This window comes from Sparus aurata, chromosome 23 (genome assembly GCF_900880675.1).
Source record: "Sparus aurata chromosome 23, fSpaAur1.1, whole genome shotgun sequence".
Taxonomy (NCBI): Eukaryota; Metazoa; Chordata; class Actinopteri; order Spariformes; family Sparidae; genus Sparus; species Sparus aurata.
In genome coordinates this window covers 22019506-22042364 of record NC_044209.1, presented here as the reverse complement: position 1 = coordinate 22042364, position 22859 = coordinate 22019506, and the positions used below count along the sequence as shown (strand labels likewise).

Sequence of the window (22859 nt, the reverse complement as noted above, 5' to 3'; positions counted from 1 at the left end):
TTCTCCTGTTTCTCAATTGTTTCTCCTGAGAAACAGGTGCAGAAAATCTCTACTTGGGCTCCCTGTAAGTTTCAAAGGAGATCACATGAAGCTCTCAATGAAGTTTCAGAATGTCTCCCCAGTGCTGGAAAGGAGCAAGGTTTAAGCATTAAAGTCTCAAGTCTCACCTATTGCTCCTAAGGAATTTTAGGAGAACCAAATGAGAAATGTTTGAGACCAAAAAAGACTACAACGAGACTGAAATGAGAACTCTCATTGAGCTCCTTTACGGCTCCATAGCCATAAAGGAGCAAGCTTTGAGCAGTAAAATGTTCCTCTGGGTGTTTTTGTGTTTTGTGAAATGTAAATATTTGTTTTGACCCTCAGGGTCACCGTACACCTTTGACTATTTCCTGAGAAATACATTACATTAATTAATCACTTTAACTGAGAAAAAAATGAGCAGATTAATCCATAACAAAAATAATTATTAGTTTCAGTCCTCCTCCTCAACCTAATGCAAGTGAACTCCGGCTTTGACATTAATATGTGAGTCATAATAATCTAATCATATAACAAATTATAGTACAACAGTCCCAGGGGATATTTTTCTCCACTGAGTACTTTTACTTTGAATACTTTCAGTACATTTCCTGATTATACTTACATACTGCAGTACTCTTACTTCACAGAATACTTGTACTTCCTCCATCCCTGTCTGAAGATTATACAGGAAGCGTATCTACTGTGTGTCATGTGGGTGTTGCTAGAAATTCCCCTTTGTTTGCAGCTTTTACACGAAGGACGACAGTCTGAATACAGAGTTTAGTCTGTCCGTGATGTAATGACTTTGCTCTGGCTCTGATTAGTTGGTCCATATTTGACAATTGGGATCAGACGCTGAGCTCGCACCCTCCACTGCACATGACTCCTTTCATACAAATTGGCTGTGATTTGATTTGCCTCCTCAGTGGGTTATAAAAGGGGCTACATTATCCCGGCTTACTGGCCATCTCTCGTCTGATGATGTGAGTGGGCCTGACGTTGAATGTCACACCCTCCATTGTTGTAGTTTATTTTGGCCTGCCCTCAGGGACGTGAGCAGATGCTCAGTTGTTGTGGTTTGTGGAACAGGGGGTGCCAGGGTTGGACTGCATGCCATGATGTTGCACAACAACAGACTCTATAATTCACGACTGGAAATGAATGGGCCTAATATTTACAGTCTCCACTCCGTTGTTTCCTCCTGCTGATTGTCTTGAAATCGATACTGACGGAGAGGGGAGGTGGGTGGAGGAAGACAATCCTTACGTCTTTGATGAAGAGGGATGCTCTGAAATTACAGGGGAGTGTGCTCTGTATAAACCATTGCAATTCTCCTCAGCATGTGTGGTGTAGGAAAACAATTTTAAAAATAAATAGGTAGAATAAAGCACAAAGGATGCCCCAGAGGCATATTCAGGCTACAGCCACTGTTCTTATCTGTCCCCTCCATGTTCATTTAAAAGGTAGATGTGATTTTAAAAGAGCAACACTCGCACAGATCTCAAGGATCAAGCTATTTTATTTTGTGTGTACTGTGAGCAGGACTCCCATCATTACAGTTACAATAGCAGTTACATGGTGAGAAGTATCCGATCCGTCTGTTCTCTGTGCTGTCCTGCAGTGCAACAAATTGCCTTGATGAAACAAGGGCAGACTGTCTCATTGATGTACTGCCATTGAAGCGAAGCTTAAGTCAAATCAAGTTCTTTCATATCGCTCAGAATGGATGTTTTAAACAGATAACGCAGTGTAATTCAGATTCCAAATCAATATACTACTTTATTATAATACTTTTGGCCCAAAAAGAAGAAGAATTAGATTAGTTGATGACAGGGACACATACTGTTTTAACTATTTTTTATTTTTTTTACTCCAAGAATCCCGTCCAAAGGAGACCATGATTGAACCACAGCTCTGCAGTTTTTCTTTGGATGCTCTGCAGTCTGCTAAGTGGGGAGATTGAGAGATCAATCTAACCACTGAGTCACTGAATAGGTTTAAAATGTGATTCGTCAGCATATTATCTTCAGCTGATAGTCTGTGATACAATTTCATCAGTGCTCACCTCAGACTGCCCTTTTATTTTCCATTTGAAGTTTTGCTATAGGGAAACACACGTTAATCTCACCTTGTTATGGATATTATACTGCACATGCACGTATCTTTGTCTCTTTCTGCTCTTTCTGCTCCTTCATTAGTCAGTTTGGAGGAACCATTGTGCTATGTTTTCCTTGTATTGCAAACCTTCCATGCAAATGATATCTATTTGTGTAGAGAGAATTCCTCTACAACCTAGAGGCATGAAATCACTTTTAAAAGATAAACAGAAGTCCTCTGACCTTGCAGAATCAAGCTTTTGTGGCAGGCGAATCCAAACTTTTGAAAAGTTTAGATATGAAGAATGTGGATGCAGGAGGTCGAGCGACTCGAGCCATGGGACTTCCTCTCCACCGTGAAATCATCGAAAGGGGACACTACACACAAACACACAAATTGCAAAGCCCACACCATTCATGCAGACAGGAGAAAGGAAACAAACACACAGAGAAGAGAGAGACAAGCACAGCATGCACACAAGGGAAAAGAGAGAGAAGTGGACGGTTTGAATCTCCTGGAGGATGAAGGTTCAGGGGGGAGTCCAGACAGCCAGCGGTCAAACAGAGAGGAGTGAAGAGAGGGAAAAGGAGGAGAAACTTTAAAAGTGCTTGTGGGACAACAAATAATCAGAAGGTTAAAGCGATGCACCGGCTTTCAGACAGTTCATAGTATTCTCATCAGCAGGACAAATGTGGACCATGAGTATTAGGCTTAATGAAATACTGTCTCATTTATCATCCAGCTGCAGAGCTGCGGCACAGGTCGCTGTGCATTTGTAATGATGGACCTGAATGTTCTGGTTCCACTTGCCCATGAAAAGGGAAGCAGAGTTACAGCTGCAGCAGTTATTGACACCTGAACCACTTGCAGGAAATGACTTTGTATCTGTTGGATAATCATTGTTGTTCAAATTAAAGAGGTTTGGGTGACACTTCTTTTTACAGGTCTGCAAATTTCATCCTAAGAAGGCTTTTGCTTAACTTCAGCTGATAATGACTAGTTTCCCTCAGCATCTATCTATCTATCTATCTATCTATCTATCTATCTATCTATCTATCTATCTATCTCAAGAAATGCAATCACATAAATACACATTTCAAATTGTATTTATGATCTGTTTTCATGGTGTGTGTGTGATTGTCCCTCGCTCACAGGGTCCCTGGCTCCCTCTTATGGAGGGTGTGCAGCCTGCTACATTGTGACTTAGTGATTCACATCAACTAGAACGCTGATGTTCATTATAATTAAACTTATAGATCTTAATGCGTGTATGATATGTCCACGGTTAGCCTCGCGCTCACAGATTGTCACCGGTCTGTTTGCTTTGAGCAGCAGGGAGACGGTGCGCGCGCACGCCCGAAAGAATCAAACTGTGATTGCGCGCGCGAGACGCCGGATTTCTACGCACACGCGCTCGTGTGTGCATGCCGGTCGGTGCTCATTGCGATTGCGCCCTCGCAGTCTTGAATTTGTCCCGCGGATGCATGAGAGAGGGGAAGCAGAGCGCAGACGGAGAGTGCGGGACGCGAGGCGATGCGCGCAGCGGAGACTCTTGTGGAGCGGACGTGGTGAGCCAAAACACATTTCTGAGGACGCGGAGACGAAAGTGAGAGCTGGAAGCAGAGACGGCAGCGGCAGAGCCCTCAGCGCAAGTCAGTGTTTCCAGTGTTTTTGAGCACAAGGTCTCCGGACAGCTAATCGGATAAGGTCGCCTCCGCCGTGTGCTCGTTGTTTCAGCAGGACGGCTCCACACGCCGCCGTGCGCCCCGGTGATGGACCAGCTCTGAAGATCCACTGAAGAGGACGAGCCAGCCTGGACGTCAACAAGTCCACCGTGTTTTGAGAAAATGGGCTGTTTCTACATCGTGGAGGGGAGGGCTTTGCTGTAACACCGGCGGATCATGGCAGGGGTACACGCTTCAGATGCCGTGTCGGGACAGTTTTTGGATCCTGCCATCGGCCCCCCGCCGGCCCAGGGCGCGACCAACGCAGCGGGAGTCACCGGCGATGCGGCCGCGGTGACTCCAACCGGTACCCGAGCGTATCTGGAGGTGTCCGCCGCTGCCCAGGGCTACGGGGCCGAAGGAGTTTACACCAATGGACGGTACAGGGAGAACAGCAGTCCCAGGATCGGGAGTGGCAGCCGAGATAATTCCGCCGAGAGAAGTCAGGGAGCTGGAAACCCACCTTGCGGCATCATGAAGGTTGGTTGATTGAAGCACTCAATTCTCCTTGTCAACCATTCTCAAGGTGACATTAAGAGGAAATTTGCCAAGCGGCTGTTCACTCACAAAAGCAATAAAAGGCAATTCAAATGTGTGGTGAACAGTGAGTCCACACACTTCCAGCGGTCCTTAGTCTCACTGTGCACCCTAGATAAACCAGAATTAAGCTGCTTTTGTTCTGGTAACTCTCCAAGGAAGTTTGGCAGGAGGAGAGGACGAGTAAAGGGATTACAGCAAATTAGATTGTTTCGTCTCTGCATATAGAAACAGCAGACATATATGAATAAGAAATGGCAACATTTTTCACAGAACATTCACTGTGTTTTGCTCCTGCACATGTGTGATGTCAGACACTTGGACACAAAGATGTGCTGTAATCAGTATTGAAATCTAAGACTTTCACTCCTACACTCAATCTTCAGGACAAGCATATATCTCAAAACGAGCCTGCAATCTTCTGAATCAGTTGCTATTGTTCCTTGAGTACAGGGTTAGGTTGTACAGTCCAGTCCAGTGAGGTGCAAAACACATTAAAGCAATAACATTTTATTCAAGTGATAAAGTTTTTGTGTGGAGTTGCAGCACACAGAGGATAACATGGCGATACGGAAGTAAAAGGAGGTCTTTGTCAAACACAGAATCTGATGTGCTTTGACGCTGTTGGCTTCTATAAACCTGATTCGTGTGTCGTCTTCCTCTAAACAGCCCTCTCAGTGTACGATTTTAGTGTTTTTAATGGTTGTCCAGCTCTAATTAGTAGGGGTGTAAATCGCAAGGTACATCACGATAGGACATTATATTGAATCCTTTGTCAATGTTACGATATTTGTTGATATCCGATTTTGATTCGATATGATACAGGGGCCTGCGATCGATGGGAATTTCCAAATAAAGGCGTATCTTAGCGGTGGCAACATGAATCGATGTATTCACTTTGCAAAGATGCTATCATTGCATCGATCCATCGATCCAATCGTTTCACCCCTAGTAATTACTGCTGTCATTCCCGGGGGTTAATTGACCTTTCTTCCGCCAGCTCTCCTCGTATGATTTTTATACACTGCTGCCACATGTTGTGCTTTAAGTGCGCAAGAATGCTTTGATTTTCACAACACAGGGAACATCTGTTAGGATGACAGACTTCGTCATGGGGTCACTGGTGGAGACTGAAGTATTGCGTAGGTAGGACACACTGGAGATTTGCATTCTGTCACATCAGACCTAGTTTGCTTAGCAACTGACACAAAACACCGGCTAATTCTCTGTTGCCCCCGTCATTACATCCCCTGTGGATGTGGGCAATACCACTGTGCGCCCTCCTACAAACAACATGTATTTATGTATGTATGTATGTATGAAAACTGACAGGCACTGGTTGGTAGTTGTCAGCTCGATCTAAATGAATGTATACTCGCTGTGGTTTTTCATCCTTAGGCTTCTCCTCTGCATTTACTATGAAAACAGTTGTTCTTCGTGAAAACGCAAGAAGATCCTGAGATGTTATGCGGCTGGAAAGCCCCAAATCCCTCCTCTCCCTCCACAATAATCAGTCCACCTCTGTGAAGCTCATGAGCCAAACATGACAGGAAAGCTGGAGGGGATTGTGCTGCCTGAATGTGATTGATAACACATCTTCAAAGGCTGATTCTCTGAATACCGTGTTCATAGGATGTTAGATAGTGATACTGCTGCACTGTGCTCGCATCGCGTGATGAAGTACAGCAAATTCTCATGTATTGTCCCCCAAAATAGCCGGGACAGCTCTAAAAAACGAGTTCTTACGCCGAAGCTGCGCCGATGTTTCCGCCACCTGGAAGGACATGATCTGCTCGATATATCTGGAATTCTGAATGAAATGAGCTTTTTCTGTAGAGTGTGCGCAATGACATGAAATGTTGGTGGACAAGTCCTGTGACTTGAATGTGTCTCTCTGCATTGTGTAGTGATCCTTTATGCTCTCACTGACAGGCGTCTTCTGTTGGAAGAATGAGCAGACCTGTCCTTGTTGAAATAACGGGAAAGTACAGTTTGTCAAAGACAGGATTTTAGGAGGATCAGCTGACTGGACTGATAACAGGAAAGCTGCGAACATCTCGTGGAATTCCCTTCTTCTATGTTTCAGCTGCACTCCAGAAGACAGTGGGTGTCATAGCAAACACCTCTGCAGATATTAAACAATAATTAAACTGCAGCTTCTGACATCAGTCTGACTTCCTCTCCTTCTGGTAGGTACACAGAAGTCTTTGGGATGTATCCTATTGGCTGCAGTTAGTATGTAGATCTCATGATGACCTTGTAGAACAGGTTGTAAAATAGACTGAATTATGTCTTCCATCATTTGATGCGTTCTAATGCTCAGCAGGTGTGTCCGAGTCCGAGCAGCTCGAGAACGACACATGAAATGAGTTCGAGCGTAGCCTGTTTGGAAAGTGGGTCAGCCATTCTATAGATGTGGTTCATGTATAGTTTCATCAAACCAACCCACACTTGAGCAGCACTTTGCTGTGTGTGTGTGTGTGGAGGTTTAAAAGGTGAAGGGGCGACGGCTCCGTGGGAATAGGAAAGCAAATGAGCAATTACGGCACTGCGTTACCTCATTAACTTGGTCCTCAACAAGCAACGAAGAAGAGAGGAGTTTGAGTGTCGGTCCCTTAAGCGGGCATCCAACTTTGTCCTTGTGTCATTTCCTCGGCGGGGTGACGGTGTCATGGTGGAGAAGCTGACAAAGTGGCTACAGGGGGGTTTGTGATGCAGCCCTTGTTATGTAATGCTGGACTGTGGACAGCTGCGAGGCCGGCTCCAGCCTGGCTGCTGGGTGGAGGGAACTGACAACCAGCACGACTGTGAAAGGAGCCAAACAGGATTTCACCAACAGTTTAAGGATGATACTTTCTCTTAGCAGAATCTCTCAAGCATTCGTGTTATTCAGTCTCTCCCTGTCTTTCTGAGTCCCTAACCTTAGCAGCAGAGAAAATGTCAGAGATTTATTTTCAGTCATCTGCATGAAAAAAAAGAGAAAAGAAACAGTTCGTGGTCGGGTCAGAAGTAATCAAAAAAGACAGAATGTCATCAGTGATGTGACACAGTTAATGTCCGTTGGGAAAAAGATCAATAGCACGGTTATCAGTCTGTCTTGCGTAAGGTCCGCTCTTCCGTGCACCTTGGCACTCTGCCTCCATGAGTGGCAGGATATCAATCCGTCCTCTCATTGATGGACTCATATAATAGATTTGAGTCAGTGAGACCCAGTGTGCCCCGCATCAGCCCAAGACTGTACGGGCATGCTTAATAAGGGGCAGATATGACATATATGATTGGCTTATGGAGGGGGTCACTCCTGTCGATTGAGAGTGAGGGAGAGAATATCCTACAGGAGAAGGTGATGTTTATTTCCTGAGTGATTTTTACCTCTTTATATTTAGGTCACTTAAATGTGGTATCTTTAGTTCAAAGGGGGAAAATTCCAGTAATATTGGCACATTTGCATCGTCAAACCTGCCACATAGAAATGGAGGCAGCAGAACAGAAAGCTCCCTTCCAATCTCAAAGTCCTCCTCCTCCGCTCACTCACCGTATAAATAGAAAAAGCAGTCCACTGCTGTGTCTGACCACCTCTGTCCCTGATAACAGCTGCCACGCATCGTGACAGAAACACGACAGGGTGACTTGTCGTGTCCTGGTGTTAAAAAACTGACCATGCAGACATCAGCGCCTATCAGAACAGCCCAAGGTCGATGGTTGGATAGTCCTTTTTATGGTGCATTCGGGTTCATCCCACGAGATTGATATCAGGGGTCAGTTCGCCAGGCCATGAATCTCATTTTATCTTAACGTTCCTCGAACCGCTTTTGTAGGTTTCTTACACTATACTATGGGAACCACCCGTCCCCAGGGGGGTTTCACAAAGACTATGAATGGTGGAACTTAGCTGGTAGTTCAGCCAATTATCAGTTATTGCTTCACAAGCAGAGTGTGGAAATGGAGTTGACATTAGATACGATTGTGTATATATTGGCCTATAGACTTATGCAAATAGAAAGGGAGAGCTTTGCATAGCACGCTGTTTCAAAGCCAAATTGCTTTCATGGACCTAACCAGCGTGGCATCTACACACTCTGGTACAATAGTTATCTATTTATTTACGATCTGCCAAGAAAGACATAGCAGAAGAAGACGGATGAAAAGAACAAGCAGCGCGGCACAAAATGTTGAAGAAGGAGGGGGAAAAAAATCTATTTTGGTTTTAACACAAACAAATCTTATTAGATCTTTGCTCACTACCTCTTTGCCGTGCTTAACCTCAGGTGTGCATAAACTACAGGTTAGGAACGTCTCTCTTAATAAAACAGACGTGAGACGTGAAATTATCTCATCGTATGTGTGAAGAGAGGCAGGTAATGATCGGATATCGTGCATCAGTAATTGTGTGTTTGGAAGCAACGGTTTCGACTTTCATTTGTAACAGAGCATAAAGAGACTTGGCCATGATTAGAAATGAAAAGTAGGATGTGCTCTCCCTCCTCTTCCTCTGTCTCTTCCTTTTCCATTTCTCTCTCATCCATCCTTGTTCTCATCGTCTTCTGTCTCTTCTCCTGTGTGTGTGTGTGTGTGTGTGTGTGTGTGTGTGTGTGTGTTTGTCAACCAGCGTGGCCTTTTTATCCGGTGGCCCATTTGTGATTCGAAGACTGATTATGTTACAAAACGTATTTATTTATCCAAACCAGATGTTTTTTGTTGTATTCTAATCTCAAAGTGTATTAGAATCACTAAAAAGGGGGGAGAATGGCCCTCAATCCTGCTGTCTTACTTCTCTTTTGCATCGCGTCACCATTTTTACCAATACACTTGATTATAATTGAAACTAAATGATGCCTATTAGAATATGTGAATTGTCAGAAGTGCTAGCTGACAGTTGTAGACATTTCATTATTTTTTTAATGACTTTTGTATTCAGCTACAGTATATTATATAACCAGCCTTTCTTTGTGGCATTTAAAAAGTTTACCTAAAACCTGTCAGACATCTGGATAGAAGCGAAGCCGGGGCTGTAGGGGATCTGTCAGACGGGAGCGGCGTCTTAAATTTCTGCCTGCTGATGGATCCCACTGTCAGGCTGCCTCTGCTCCCGGCTAGTGTTTAGCTAATGTGAGATTTGGCGGATTCTCTAGAGGACACCTCAGCACAACCAGCCTGAACTAAAACCATTTATTATATTTAGTGGGATCATCTGAGATGATGATGATGATGATGATTAGAACTGGGATATCCACGCCTCACTGATCACATCACAAGCTTTATGTTGATTAAGAGCGCCCTCCAAAAAGTGTGTTTTGAAGTAATAAACAGAAAGCAAGGATAAAGATGGGAGTTATGTAAAAATGCTCGTCCCTTATAAGTGTTTTAAAGTGCACGAGTAATTCCCATGCCTTCCGCGGCAGCTCTCCGTAATGAGCGCTCGGATATTTTTGGAAAACAGAAAATCTGCACTGCGTTGAAACGGAGGCAGCGAGAAGATGTGAAGTGGTGATTACAGACGTCTGGGGCTGCTGAATCATCGCTTGCTCTCTTGGCTGGTTCTCTCAAAGCAGCAATCTGGAAAATACAAACATCTCAAATGGGCCTCATTGTATTTGAATCCACAGCTTAGCGTCAAACAGGGAGCAAAAGCATCAACAGTTTTATAAAGGTCACTCACCCGCAGAGGAGCACTGAGCTCGAGAGCCCCTGATGCATTCCCAGAACAAGTGTGATTAACAGAGCCAATCTGAATAAAGGGGAGCTGTGATTTATGCATGTTTGATAGGCCGAGTAAATAAATTATTTGATGGGCCCTGTAAATTTCTCTTGTCACTCCAAAATCTGTTATCACTTGAAGCTGCGTCGCCGTAAGATCAGAGCCGAGACAAGCAGAGACGAGAAATCTAGAGGGACGGAAAATAGATCAGTCATAGACGTAGCTTCTACCAGAGACGTGATGTGGAGAGTCCATATCTGAGGCGCTGGAGCTCGGTTTGACACACAGTTTAACACAAGCGATTTGTCATTAATCTGACTAGATACTGTTTTTGAATGACTAAACATAGATTAGAGCACAGGTTTTTAAACTGGGGCGACGTGGGAATGTGACTTTACAAACAGCAATTGTGCTTAAAGGGTGTGCTTTTAGTCAATTCAGTTGTATTCTTGTGATATGACAAACATCTCATGGAGGCAATTGATAGACATGATCTTAGATTTTTACCATCGATGTTCAATAGATGAATATCAGTCACGTCTGTACTTGACGTCACTGTGGCTAATAATGTCCCAAGGAGTGAGTGGAGATGGGGGGATTCTTTATTTTACCGGAGCCTTTATTTACCTGCAGCTTCAGTTTCAAAGCGCTGTTGCTGGCAAACGCTAGACGAGACCAACAGCCTTTGCAGCTCTGACCAAAATTTGGTGTATTTGACTTGATGACACAGACGAGTGCAGCTCCTCTTGTCCTTGAGGCCATCCGTCCCTTCATAGGGGTGGAGTTGTCCAAAATGGACTCCTAATCCTTCCTCTTCCTTTAGTCCCTTAAAGGATAATGACTTGAGCCGGAACCTCAATCACTCATGTGTCAAATTGGACCCAAGACAAAGACTATTCATTCAAATGAAGAAGAATTGATTAGATCGGCCTCCACCAGTGTGTGTCATGGGGGTGATGCCTTATGGCGGTGATCCTTGGTGTGACATGTGCAACAGTGATGACACTACAGAGGAGGCAGGCGCCGGCATGTGTGGTACTCACGACAGAGTCAAATCTCTTGGAAGAGAAATAGTCAGGGCAGGACATTAGCTTGGTCAGGAGATGATACCACACAGTATTTAGCAGAATGGTCCTGGCTCTCCCAGGATAGCTGTTGTCATCTCGAGAACATAAGTAAGGATGAGTAATTATCAGATTTGTCAGGCTTGATGTTTCCCAGGTTCATCTGGACTGGATGAACGGCGGTCTGATGGATGCACAGGACTGTGTCTGTGAGAGCTGCTCCACCTGGCTTTGCTCTGACCTGTTTTTTTTTACTGCCTGTAGAACATACAGCAACTCCCCTCAGCACATTTTTTTTTTCTTCTTCTTAATGTGCAGTAAGATGGGAAGGGAATGTGACAGAACACTCAGAAGAGCACTGTGTGTCTCAGGATGATGAAACGGTTTGCAATCACCAAAAAACTGTTCGCCAAAACAGTTGCTTGCTCATTTTTCATGGCCATTGGAAATCTGTGTGATCGTCCGACAACCCATCGTATCAGTCAATCATAAGATGGGATTGGTAACAGTTTCAGTATGCAGGGAGTCATGTTTAATTCTGTGCTACTCTCATTCCTTCACTTTTCCTGTCACGATGTGTAGCACTCGTGCTTCAGGTATCGCATCCTGCCACATTACACACTAAAGTGTGAATCCTAGGTGTTGGCCAAGTAATCCCCGTGATGGGAAGGAGATGGAGCCGGCTCTGTTTCCTCTGGTTTCTTTCATTACACAACTTGATTAAAAAGAGCTGAAAGGGATTGTAACAGGTAGGACCAACACCAGGTCCTCATTGGCCGGGCTTTATTTACTCAGACAGTCTGACAATCTGTTAGGCTCGGCCTGCCCGGGGGGAGTGCACTGTCTTCACGTCCACACCATTTCATTCTTCTGTCCCTCCTCCTCCTCCTCCTCCTCCTCTTGCTGCAGGCCAGGGAGGTCTGCTGGAGTTATCTCTGTGCCTCAGATCAGAACAGGGTGAGAATGGATAGTGGAGGGAACGTGCGTGTCGTGCGTGCGTGTGGTCATCTTCAGTCGCGGTCACTCTCACATTGGAAGCGACAGCTGTGAATGTTAATCGTGAATTTTGCAGCTTTTCTTGTAAAGTGCGAGCGCGCAGCATCTTTTCTCATCGAAAACAGGCAGGAATCCTCGCCGAGAGTTAATGGTGACAGAGGGCCAATACCTCTGCTTCCTGAGACAATACAATCAGATGTGGGAAAACTAATAATGGGAGATATGGCCAGAGAACTGCAGGAGGAAGGAAGTGATGCAACTCCAGACCATCTGATCTGGTGGGCGGATCTGCATTTAAACATGCCAGAGCTGGTGAGGTATCACAGATATTATTAGGTGTTACAGTATACTGTGTCTGTGTGTGTGTGTGTGTGTGTGTGTGTGTATGTGGTCTGAGAACAGTTAAGCTGTCTTGAACACAGCTTGACTTTTTCAACCGGACACATACAGTACGTATAGTATACAGTATACAGTATATGTAGACACGCAGACACCACAGTTTCAGATCTGATCTCGGGAATTCTCCTGCAGGAAAAAGGAAAGGAATTGAGAACATTGATTATTAGAGACAAATTAAACTAAAAGCACATATTCCTGCACTTTTTTAAAATAATATTGCACCACAGGTCCAATACAGTGGTTATGCATGGGTGCAAGGTTGTGTTTGGAGGTTTGAACTCTGACAGATTTCAGTAAAGTGGACCTACCAAAAAAAAAAAAAAAAACCCTCTAGCTTTTTCATGTTGTCTGGTTTCTGTGTTTCTTCTTTACCGGCAGTCAGGATGGCAGCCTTGTTCCTGGAATCTGTCTGCTCCGCTTGGCTATATTTGCCGAAGTTTTTTCACTGCTTTCTTCCGCTCTTGCTTTCTGTCTAACCTCTCACCATGTCAGGACCAAGCCGACCGCAGACCTCTCCGCTTATTTATACATTATGTAACCACGGGCTCGATCTTATATTCACCCTTTTCTGAGAACTGAACAGCAAGTCGTTTTTTTTTTTTTGAGGTCTACAGATCAAAACATAGTGTTGGATTCTCAATCTGCTTTTGATAAACAGCATAATGATATTATCTCATGATCAGTTTGCAGCTTTCCGTCACGTATTCTTAATATGTTTTTAGTGCTGCTGTGTGAGACACAGTTCAGTTTGTATTCTTGTTTTAAAATATTTCAAAAGAAAGCACACGCTCAGAGATCTAACCTCTTTACTTGATGGTAATTATTGTCTTCAAAATGAATGTAACTAGAAAAACACTGTCAATGACATGGGCCCATTCCTTTTAAAAGATAGTGTTGAACCATGCTGGTGACATGACCCTTGATTCCACCGGGCACGTCTCTGTTACACTGTTTCGTTGTGTTCTTCATATCCCACCAGGAGAGTTTCAGAGGCCGAGCTTCTTGCCTGCCTCATATTGTTGACTTGCTTCGATGATGTTTACTTTGTAATCTTTCCTTGATTTCTGTGGTCCTGCTGTGGCTGAGTATGATACGTAGTTAAATTATTTCGTCCTTTTTGTGTTTATTGTTAATATTTCTGACTTCGTTGAGTGGAGAGCTGTTCTGGGAAGTTGCTGAACAAATGAGCCAAAACGGCCGTGATCAGCCCTGGCGACCGGACGAATGATTGAACTTTTGTGCAAATGTTCATGGCCCCCAGAGAATAAGTCCTCATATCCTTAGTGATCCCCTGACTTCTCCTTCTGCACAACCATCAGGTCAGAATTTCTACATTTTTATGGCAAAATGCAGAAATTATACCATGTGAGGTAATAATACCTTACCTGTCTTTGTGTTCTGTGCTCATGAGCAAGTGTTAGCATGCTTTCATACTAAACAAAGATGGTGAACATGATACATTATGCGCCGTTGCCAGGCCGACTTCAGCTAATAGCTCAAAGCAGTACTGTGCAGTAGTGCGCTTTTAGGATGGCTGGGGACTAGCATCCTCCATGCCTGGAAATGAATATGTTGCAAAGAACATGATGCAAAGTGCACAGTGCATTATGAATCATACAGAAACAGCTCTTGTGCAAGTGTAGCACAAAGCTGATACCTGCTATGAAAGGAACTTCCAGCTATACTGTATCCCAGTGTTCAATAAGCTGCTGTAGCATTAAGACTTCATGGCGGATGAAGCGGACGTTCATGAACAACGAGAGGCCTGTTGTCTTCTGAGCTATACTGTACGCCTTTTTACCAGTCTGATTTATTATAGCCACTGGTAGCCTACACAGTTGCCAAGGATTCGCAGATGGTGCCATTTTTCTATTCGGCCTGGCACAGATGGCATAAGACGAGGAAATTGTGGGCTTTGAGCACAGGAGCGGAGTGTGTATGTGACTGGAAGGGGATGTGACGTGCAATTTAATTGTCTTGTTTGATTCAATGTTTGAACCTTCTCGGCATTTTGCGTCGCGCCATGTGGTCAGAATTTGCCTGGAAAATAACAGTACAAGAGGAAACAATCTTTTTTGTTTCAGTTTTCAGATGTTTCTTCCCAGTCAGTTATGGTGGCTGCCCACACATTCAAAGAAATATCATGCGCCCTTTATAGATGAGCCATTCTTAAGCTGCGACACCTACACAAGCTGAACACGGAGACGGAACCGGATTCACTCAAATTCTTTCACGTCAGACTTTCCTCTTCCGCAGGAGACGTCGCTCTCCGTCTCTTCTGTAATTACGGTTCATCCCAAATCGTGCACAGATGTTCCCGATGCCATCTGCCTGCCTTGGTTCTAAAGATGTTTTTAAACTGGCTGTTTCTTGTTGCCGCCATGTCCTTGTGCAGTGCCGCCTGTTGTGTTTGCTCCGGGGCATCTGTCTGCAGGTTACAGTGCAAGCTCGGGCTCGTCACTCAAGCATTCCACCGATGCCTCTAAACAAACATGCACAAACACACGCACGCTCACTCACTCACTCACACACACACGCGCACACACACTAGCGCTGGCATTTCCTTTTGCATTAATTTCCCTCTCTGCAGCTTTAGCAGAACACATTATTGACAGTTTCTTCTTAAGGGGTTTCAGTAAATCACTCTTACATTCTACAAGTGTTTTTTGAGCTTACTGAGGGAAAGCTCTGTGCTGTGTTCATCTCTCCTGTAAAGTCCTGTCGAGATTGTTTATGTGAGTCTTCAACATTCATGTGCTGGTGTACGACGGTGGTTACTGACAGAGGAAGGCTTCAGTCAGCCTCGAGAATATATAAGATATGAGTTTGGGGATTGGAGGATCAGTTCCAGGGGGTCTCGCTGAATGTTGTTTTCTCTCCGAGCGCGCAGCTCTTTGCATTGCTTGTGTGGGGGTCTTGAGAGAGATAGATGGGGACTTTACAGTGTGAAATGTGATACTGTGCAGTGAGCTGCTTTCCCCCCGGAGCTTGGAAAATACAAGAGGGAGAAAGGAAGAGGCCGTGGTGACAGAGAAGGGAGTTCATTGATGTCGCTGCTCTTGATGAAACTGGAGACGCGTAGTTAAAGAAGCGTTGGATTAACATTTCAGATCCATTCCGAGCTTGTTAAACAGCAAGGTTCTTTAAAACGGCAATAGACAACTTTTTTCATTAACTCGTCATTCTGAAGTGAATACACATTGCTCAGTGTAATGGCTGTAGAAAAAAAACAACACATCCATGAATAGATTGGTTCCTTATAAACCTGACTGTCACCGTGCTGTTCAGCCTGTCACCGGGCTCGATGTTTTTCAAGGGAAAACAAAGGACGATTTCGCTGCATCACAAAGGAAGCACGTTTGTCATTGTGCCGCCAAACAGGAAGATGCTTCATGTTTAATCGGTCGCTATCCCCAGGTAACGTTGGAACAAATCTGTGAAAACTCAAAAAACAAGAGTGAAAGGATGGGTATTCACTTGATTGCGTGTCAAAGTCAGTTCCCTCTTGATGTGTGTATGATATGTGTTTCACCTTACCACCGGGATGAGAAGCAGTTAAAAACAGGCATTCTTTTGACTACATCAGTGATTAACAAAAAGTGCCTACTTATTTAAACAACCAGGTGTTTTACACTGCCTTGTTATATCACTGAAATATGGTCTCTAGGTTAAATTAGGATTCTTCTAGTTTTTTTTTTGCTGTCGACCGTAGCCAGGCTTTTAGCGGTAGCCATGTTGCTAATGCTTTCTTTGTGATAATGGCACCAAGAGTAATACCGCGGGGAAATGGTAGGAGCAAGGAATTTGTAAAGCTGAAGAAATACTAATCCCTCCTGAACTTTTCATCTTTTAAAGAGCAGTGTGAAAAGCATTCAGCTAGCTGTTAAGACAAATAGCGAAATATGGATTAGAATGCAAAGTGAAACAAAAGAATTGTCCTTCAGATGTTGATGATAGTAAGAGTTGTGCTAAATCAGGGGGAAAAAATCGCAGCGAGCTATTGTTCATCAAATCAAAGTAAAGTTAAAAATAAAACTCAAGGACTCAACCAGAACCTGTCAGTGCAATCATCGTCTTTCCATAATGGTGACACAGAGTGTGACAGTTGAAGCTGACTAAAATCTTACCCTAGAATGAATATTATTTCTATCACCTCGTGCTTATTTGCGCCTCTGCTTTCTGCTGCAGCCCCAGCTGAGTCTCTCAGCGAGGGGCAAACACCTTTTTCCCATCCCAGCGAGAGGGAAAATTAGTCAGGAAAGGGTCGATAAAAAGTCAGGGACAAACGAGTGGTGAAAAGCCCACATCCTTTTTAGAAGAATAGAATGCCTCCTGTGGTTTAGCACAGTTCTGACACCTTCATTACAAAAGAAGTCTTTTATATTTTAGGCTCAACTAGACTTTACAGGCAAACTTTTGAGAAAAAAGGTCATGATTTCCTGCCTTCCAGAAAACGGCTTCAACTTCATGGAATTGAATCTGTCACAGGTATCATGCTCCATGTGTTTTGTCCTCAAGTTTGGTTGTCATTGCAAAGTAAAGCAGTTATGAGGCAGAGACTGTTTGAACACTCTCCTAGGTGGTCCATTCAAAGAAACTCTGTCCTCTGACATCCCTGAAAAAAAAAAAAAATTCTGTCTGCCAGTCATTCCTGGAAGATTAAGAATAAACAGACTTTGCAAATAAAAGAAGAGGACCAACTTCTGTGGTTCGAAAATGGAGGATTTCTTTCTTTATGTGCACAAGAAAAGATGTTTAAAACTATCCATGCTTTGAACAGCTTAGAACACTTATTTATACCGTAGTGAAATAAAAGAAACATTAATGGCTGCCTGGAAGTGGATGTGTTGATCTAAAACATGAAAAGTACATGCAGTTTGCAGTTAATAGGGGAAAACGTGCAAAAGTACCAGTACAATAAGTTCCTAAGGCAAAGGTGTTCTTTTTATGTGGCAACCTTATTAATATGTCAGATTCCAATTAGCCTGAACAGAACAGAACAGAACAGGTCAGTCAGAGTAAGTGGGTACAAATTCTCGGCACAGGTTGACCCAGTTGTCAACAGCTTTGACAAGGTGTGTGAGAGCAGCCCTGTTTTTTTTTTTTTTTTTGTCCTAAACCATTTTTTAGATGGAGGAAGAGGGAGAGATTGTTCACAGGTCTGCAATCCAATTTCATTTGTGCGCTTGTTTGTGTGCGTGTGTGTGTGTGTGTGTGTGTGTGTGTGTGTGTGTGTGTGTTGTGTGTGTGTGTGTGTGTGTGTGTTGTGTGTGTGTGTGTGTGTGTGTGTGTGCGCAAGAGAGAGGCGTTATTGGCAGAGTGGATGCGCGCACATGAGCAAGTGTGACTTTGAGTGCATGATTGCTTGATTGTGTGAAAAGGTCAGGCACTCATTGCAACCGGGAAGTCGGTTCGCTGATCAGGGAGAATTAAGGTCGGCGCGTTGCCCTTACTGTCTGTGGATTGGTGGGTGCTGAGGTGTGGGTGGCGCGCATCACATCGTGGGCCAAAAATAAACATAATCATTTCAATTAAAAACAATTCAGAGCTCAACATTGATCCTAAGAAGCGGTACAGCCGTTCTTTAAACGTGCCATATCTTACACGTGTAGAGCTGGATAGGGTTCAAATAGAAGTGTTGCATCAGTGGAAACTTTGAATGACGGTAACCAGCCTCATTCTTGGAATGGTCCCGTAATTTCTGTTTTGAAAGATTTTAAATCCCCCTCCAGTCAAAAGTGTGTTTTTCTCCTTGTTCCTACAGCTGAATGTTTGAGCTGAGCAGAGGAGAATGATGCATGTGCAGAGTATCACAGTAGAATAGTGTTTTTTTTCACATTAATTGATGAAAGTGCATTTTTTCTCTCTGTGCTCATTGTGAAAGTGATTTTAAGAGGCGGGCTGTGCATGATTTGTGACGAATTGTGCCAATTTAATGCCATATGGATGCCATTTTAAGGGCTTTTATGTGGTAATTGTGCTGTTTTTTTCTGCAAAAACCATGTTAGACACACTTAAGGATATCTTAATACATGTGTGGAGGGGCCAGTGCCAGATCTTTAAAAATAAGCATCATTTTTTTTCTTTGGTCATATTTTCAACTGGAAGTGATGTTCCCACACAGCCAAAAGATTTATCTCCTGCTGCAGGAAGACACTGTTCACTGCAGTTTACAGTGAAAAGGGCTACAGCCATCAATAATATTCAAGAAAACTTGAATAAGAGATATTACGTACAGACAGTATCTTTTGAAGGAGTAGTTTGATACATGTATTTTTGGATATTATTTGTTTTCTTGCTTTGAGTTAAATGAAATGATCTATACCACCCACAGTTGGTTAGCTTAGCTTAGCAAAAGGACTGTAAACAAAGGGAAACAGCTAGCCTGATTTGTGCACATCAGTAGTTTGAGTGTTATTTCAGTGGTGTCTGCAAGTAAGTATCACATGTAAGTAAGTGAGTATAGGTAGAAACAAATAAATCCCTTTTTATGAGACTGAATCAAAGGGAAACAATTTAGCATGGAAATCTGAGTGGCGGTTGGCCGTGAACAGTTTAAACTGGTTACACTGACGGTTAACGTGTATGAGTCAGGGTTTCTTTACAACTCACATCTATAGGAGGTGGATGGAAATAGCGGTGGCTTGTTGATTACGGTGGTGAATGCAGGGTGAGCTCCTTGCAGTGATTGGACAGACTTCTTATTGTGTGCTGCTTATTGGGCCTGGCCTGGATGTTAAATGCTCCATGCTGGACCAGCAGGGACAGAATAACATACAGATCAATGGCCGGGCTGCTCTGTTGAATGCTGCTCAGCAAAAGCGAGAAAAGAAATGGGACGAGGAGGAGGAGGAGGAGGGGGAGAGAGTTGGTCAGAGATGGTGCGAAGTATAAAAAGGCAAAGGGATGGAGATGAAGAAAACGAAGAAGTGAGAGGGCACTGTCTGTTCTACAGCTATAGGCCATTAGCACCTTCAGTTGGCAGTAATCCTGAACAGCAAAGGACTGCAGTCTTCTCCCAACAGCCCAGTCACGAAGCAGGAGGACGCCGAGAGAAACAGAGAAGTGAGACACAGATGAAGGGAGGGACTGAAAATGTCAAGCCATACGTTTTGCATGTACACGCTCCACTGAAGCCCACAAAGGTGCTCTTCCTGTCTCTCTGTCCTTATTTAACCTGAGTGCAGGGAAGGCCTCGTTATTGCATCCTTAGACGTGCTTGATTGAGGACTTTGCAGACTCTGTTCGTCCTGGGAGACGACATGTATCATGTGTCACATGTATTTGGCAGTTCTAACGCGCGATCTTGGAAAAAAAGTGTCATAACTGGTTTCTCAGACAAAGCAAAACAAGAGTGTAAGTGTTTGTTTCTCCCAGCACTGTCAGTCACAGGATTCAGTTTGAAACCATATGTATGTAAGTATGCTTGTAACTTTAAAGTTAAGAACTGCTGTGAAACAAATAGTTTGAATTGTTCTTTTCCAAAACAAAATCCAAATATTTGATGTCAGACCTGCAGTGCAATCGTAGTTTTATCTCCTTTTTTTCCCTCCATTTTTCTTGGTTTCACGTTTGAAGGAGTCGCTGATGAAGGAACGCGGCGGTGACTGTCTCCTATTTCCTTGCCGAATTTCCCTTTTTTCCCCCCTCGCTTTTTGTTTTCGCAGTTTTATTCAAATCACACGCTTTACCCAAGTTGTTTACCAAAACATCCAGAGTGAGTATCCACAACCAATTAGCAACCTCATCAGCACGACACCGAATATAAAAGCCCACGCAAACACAACTGCTTAAATACGGGTTTGTCCTGAAGAACTATTTTGATAATCTATGAATTGCTTTGAGTGTAAACGCTTTTTTTCAGCTCCTTTGTGAGAGGAGACAGAATCATTTTGGTTTGTGGGCAAGACAAGACATTTGAAGGCATCATCTTGGGCTTTATGGGAAACACTGATTGATATCTTCCACCATTTTCTGACAATTTAGACCAAAAAACGAATCAAGTACAAATTCCCCATGTGACAATAAAGCAATGTCTGACCCCAACTGAAGGTAAGTACAGAACCTTCGTCTCTATAAATCAGGCATTCTCTAAGAATTCATTATCAAAACAATTGCTGCCCCTCTTCATGCTTATCTGATCACAGTGATTTACTCATCTTATGTGTGTGTGTGTGTGTGTGTGTGTGTGTTCAGGGGCGTAACGGCAGATAAGCGAAGATCACAGATGTTGTTATCTTATTGATGTGTTCCGAAAATCATAGGCGGTATTCCAGGAAGCTGCTGAATAAAGCGAACGTGTCTAGTAAACGAGAAAAGAAAACCAGAGCAGACGCATCTAACGCATGTCAGTCCTCCCCCTCACCTCAGGTAATTAGTATTCACACTGTACTCACAGACGCCTCCTGCTGAGATTGATAAAAGTCCCTCAGGCCGCGCATATGTGCGTGTGTTGAGGTGCTGGAAACAGGTGCGCTTTCCCTGTTTGGTTGTCTTTGTTTACATTGCTCGTGGCTGTGAGGAGGCTACAGTGTGTGTGTTGTGTGAATGTGTGTGTGTGTGTGTGTGTAGGTGTGTGTGTGTGTGTGTGTGTGTGTGTTATTGTTACTACTTTGGAAGAAGCATTCACAGGAGCTGACTACTACGCCAGCCCCTGTGGCGTAGCCTCTCCCCCACCTGCCACTTACACTCCAGACTCCAGAGACCCATACACCCATAATTAGTGTGTGTGCGCGTGCGCGCGTGCGTGCGTGCGTGTGTGTGCGTGTGTGCATGTGTTTGTGAGTGCATGCAGTGTGTCAGCTGTCCAACACAATGGCACCACAATGGAGCCGCCTGCTATCACAGAGCGGATTGAAAGAGGGGAGATGAAAGGATGAGGAAGGGAGGTCCGTGTGAGGTCTCCTCGGTGGTGAGAGGCAACGGAAACAAATAAGTCGTGGGGTCGGGTGGCTGAGAAAGACAAACGCAGGTAGTACAGAAGATCGGCTGGAAACGAGCCTGCAGAGGTGAAGGTGAACGCTGGTGTAAGTGTGGGTTGTTTACAAGACGGGAGAGCTGTACAGCTGGAAAGCAGAGGGAGGAAAATGGGAAGAAAGGAGGAGGAGGAGGAGGAGAACTTCAGGGTGCAGTGGGAGGGTTTGTCGTGATGGTCAGCTAAATCTTGAGGCTGGCCCGGCGCCATTAGATTAGCAGATAACTGCGCAGCAATCCGATTAGAGGCTAGTTTATCAAACAGTGATGCTGGGAGCACTCGAGTGAAACACAGGTGAAGGCCAAACTGCACATCCCAGGGCGACTTCAGACTAGCATACATTCATCCACACACATGCGCGTGCACTGTTTGCTAATGTTGTTAAATGCTTTCCTGTCTGAGCAGGAGTTCGTCCTTGTAAGAGGATGTGCCGCTCCTCCCTCTCCTCCTGCCCCCAACCCCCGTCTCCCAACTCACGGCCAGACGAGAGGGAGATAGAGGAGGGGAGGAAAGAGGATCACATTTCCCAGAGTCAACGCTGCATAGGTGATATAGGAACCTGGCAGCCAGCTATCAGTCATAAGCATCTTCCTGGCCTGCCCGTGCCAAGCACCTCGACAATCTCCTCCCCCACTTTAAGTATTGATTTCAGACTGACAGGAGTTGTGATCGCCAGCAGGGATTTGGCGCTGTGTTTGCCTGCCCGGCCTTGTGTGATTCCTCTGTACGTTATGGCTGTCATGTATGTAGGGGCCATTAGCGTGCTTGTGGTATCAGGTCAATTGCTACATCCCTTATTGATGGAGCTCTTGACTGGAAATAAATTGAAATAGAGGCTTACACTGTGGAAATGTGTTATTGACCGGGCCGTAAAAGTAAAGTACATTGCTGTATCCCCTGCGAAGAGGGAGGGGCCAAGCACTCATACAGGGCCTAGAATATGAAAGCAACAGACCCTGTATGTTGGTATTAAATGTGGTACATTTGATATGTTTGATGGTTTCTAAATAATTTAAATCTCTGTCCATTCAAAAATGTGTTTTTCCTCTTGTTCCTACATTTGAATGTTTGATCTTCACAGGGCAGAATAAAGTATGAGCGGAGTTTGAAGCTACAAGGCTGTTGTCAACATTCATTGCTGAACGAAAACTGGTTTCGCTGACTAGATGGTTCTCTGTGCACCACTTTGCAAGACTGTTGATTTCCTCTCGATATGAGCTTGGATATGATGGTGTTTATAATTCACAACAGACTTCTCTTCATGTCTGGGAGTGCAGTCATGGGTGTACAGTGTAAACAGGGAGGGCTGAGCACACAGCCCTGGAGGGCTCCGGTGTTAATCACTT

General features: G+C 44.2%; 1 protein-coding gene across 1 annotated transcript in view; it reads left to right on the top strand.

Moving 5' to 3' along the window:
* Window positions 1–3520: 3520 nt before the first annotated feature.
* LOC115575401 (inactive phospholipase C-like protein 2) overlaps window positions 3521–22859 on the top strand; it is a 68382-nt gene continuing 49043 nt past the window's right edge. The window contains exon 1 of the mRNA XM_030407439.1: window positions 3521–4325. Within this exon, the coding sequence (XP_030263299.1) occupies window positions 4023–4325 (303 nt within the window). The 5' untranslated portion in view covers window positions 3521–4022. The remainder of the gene's footprint in view (window positions 4326–22859) is intronic.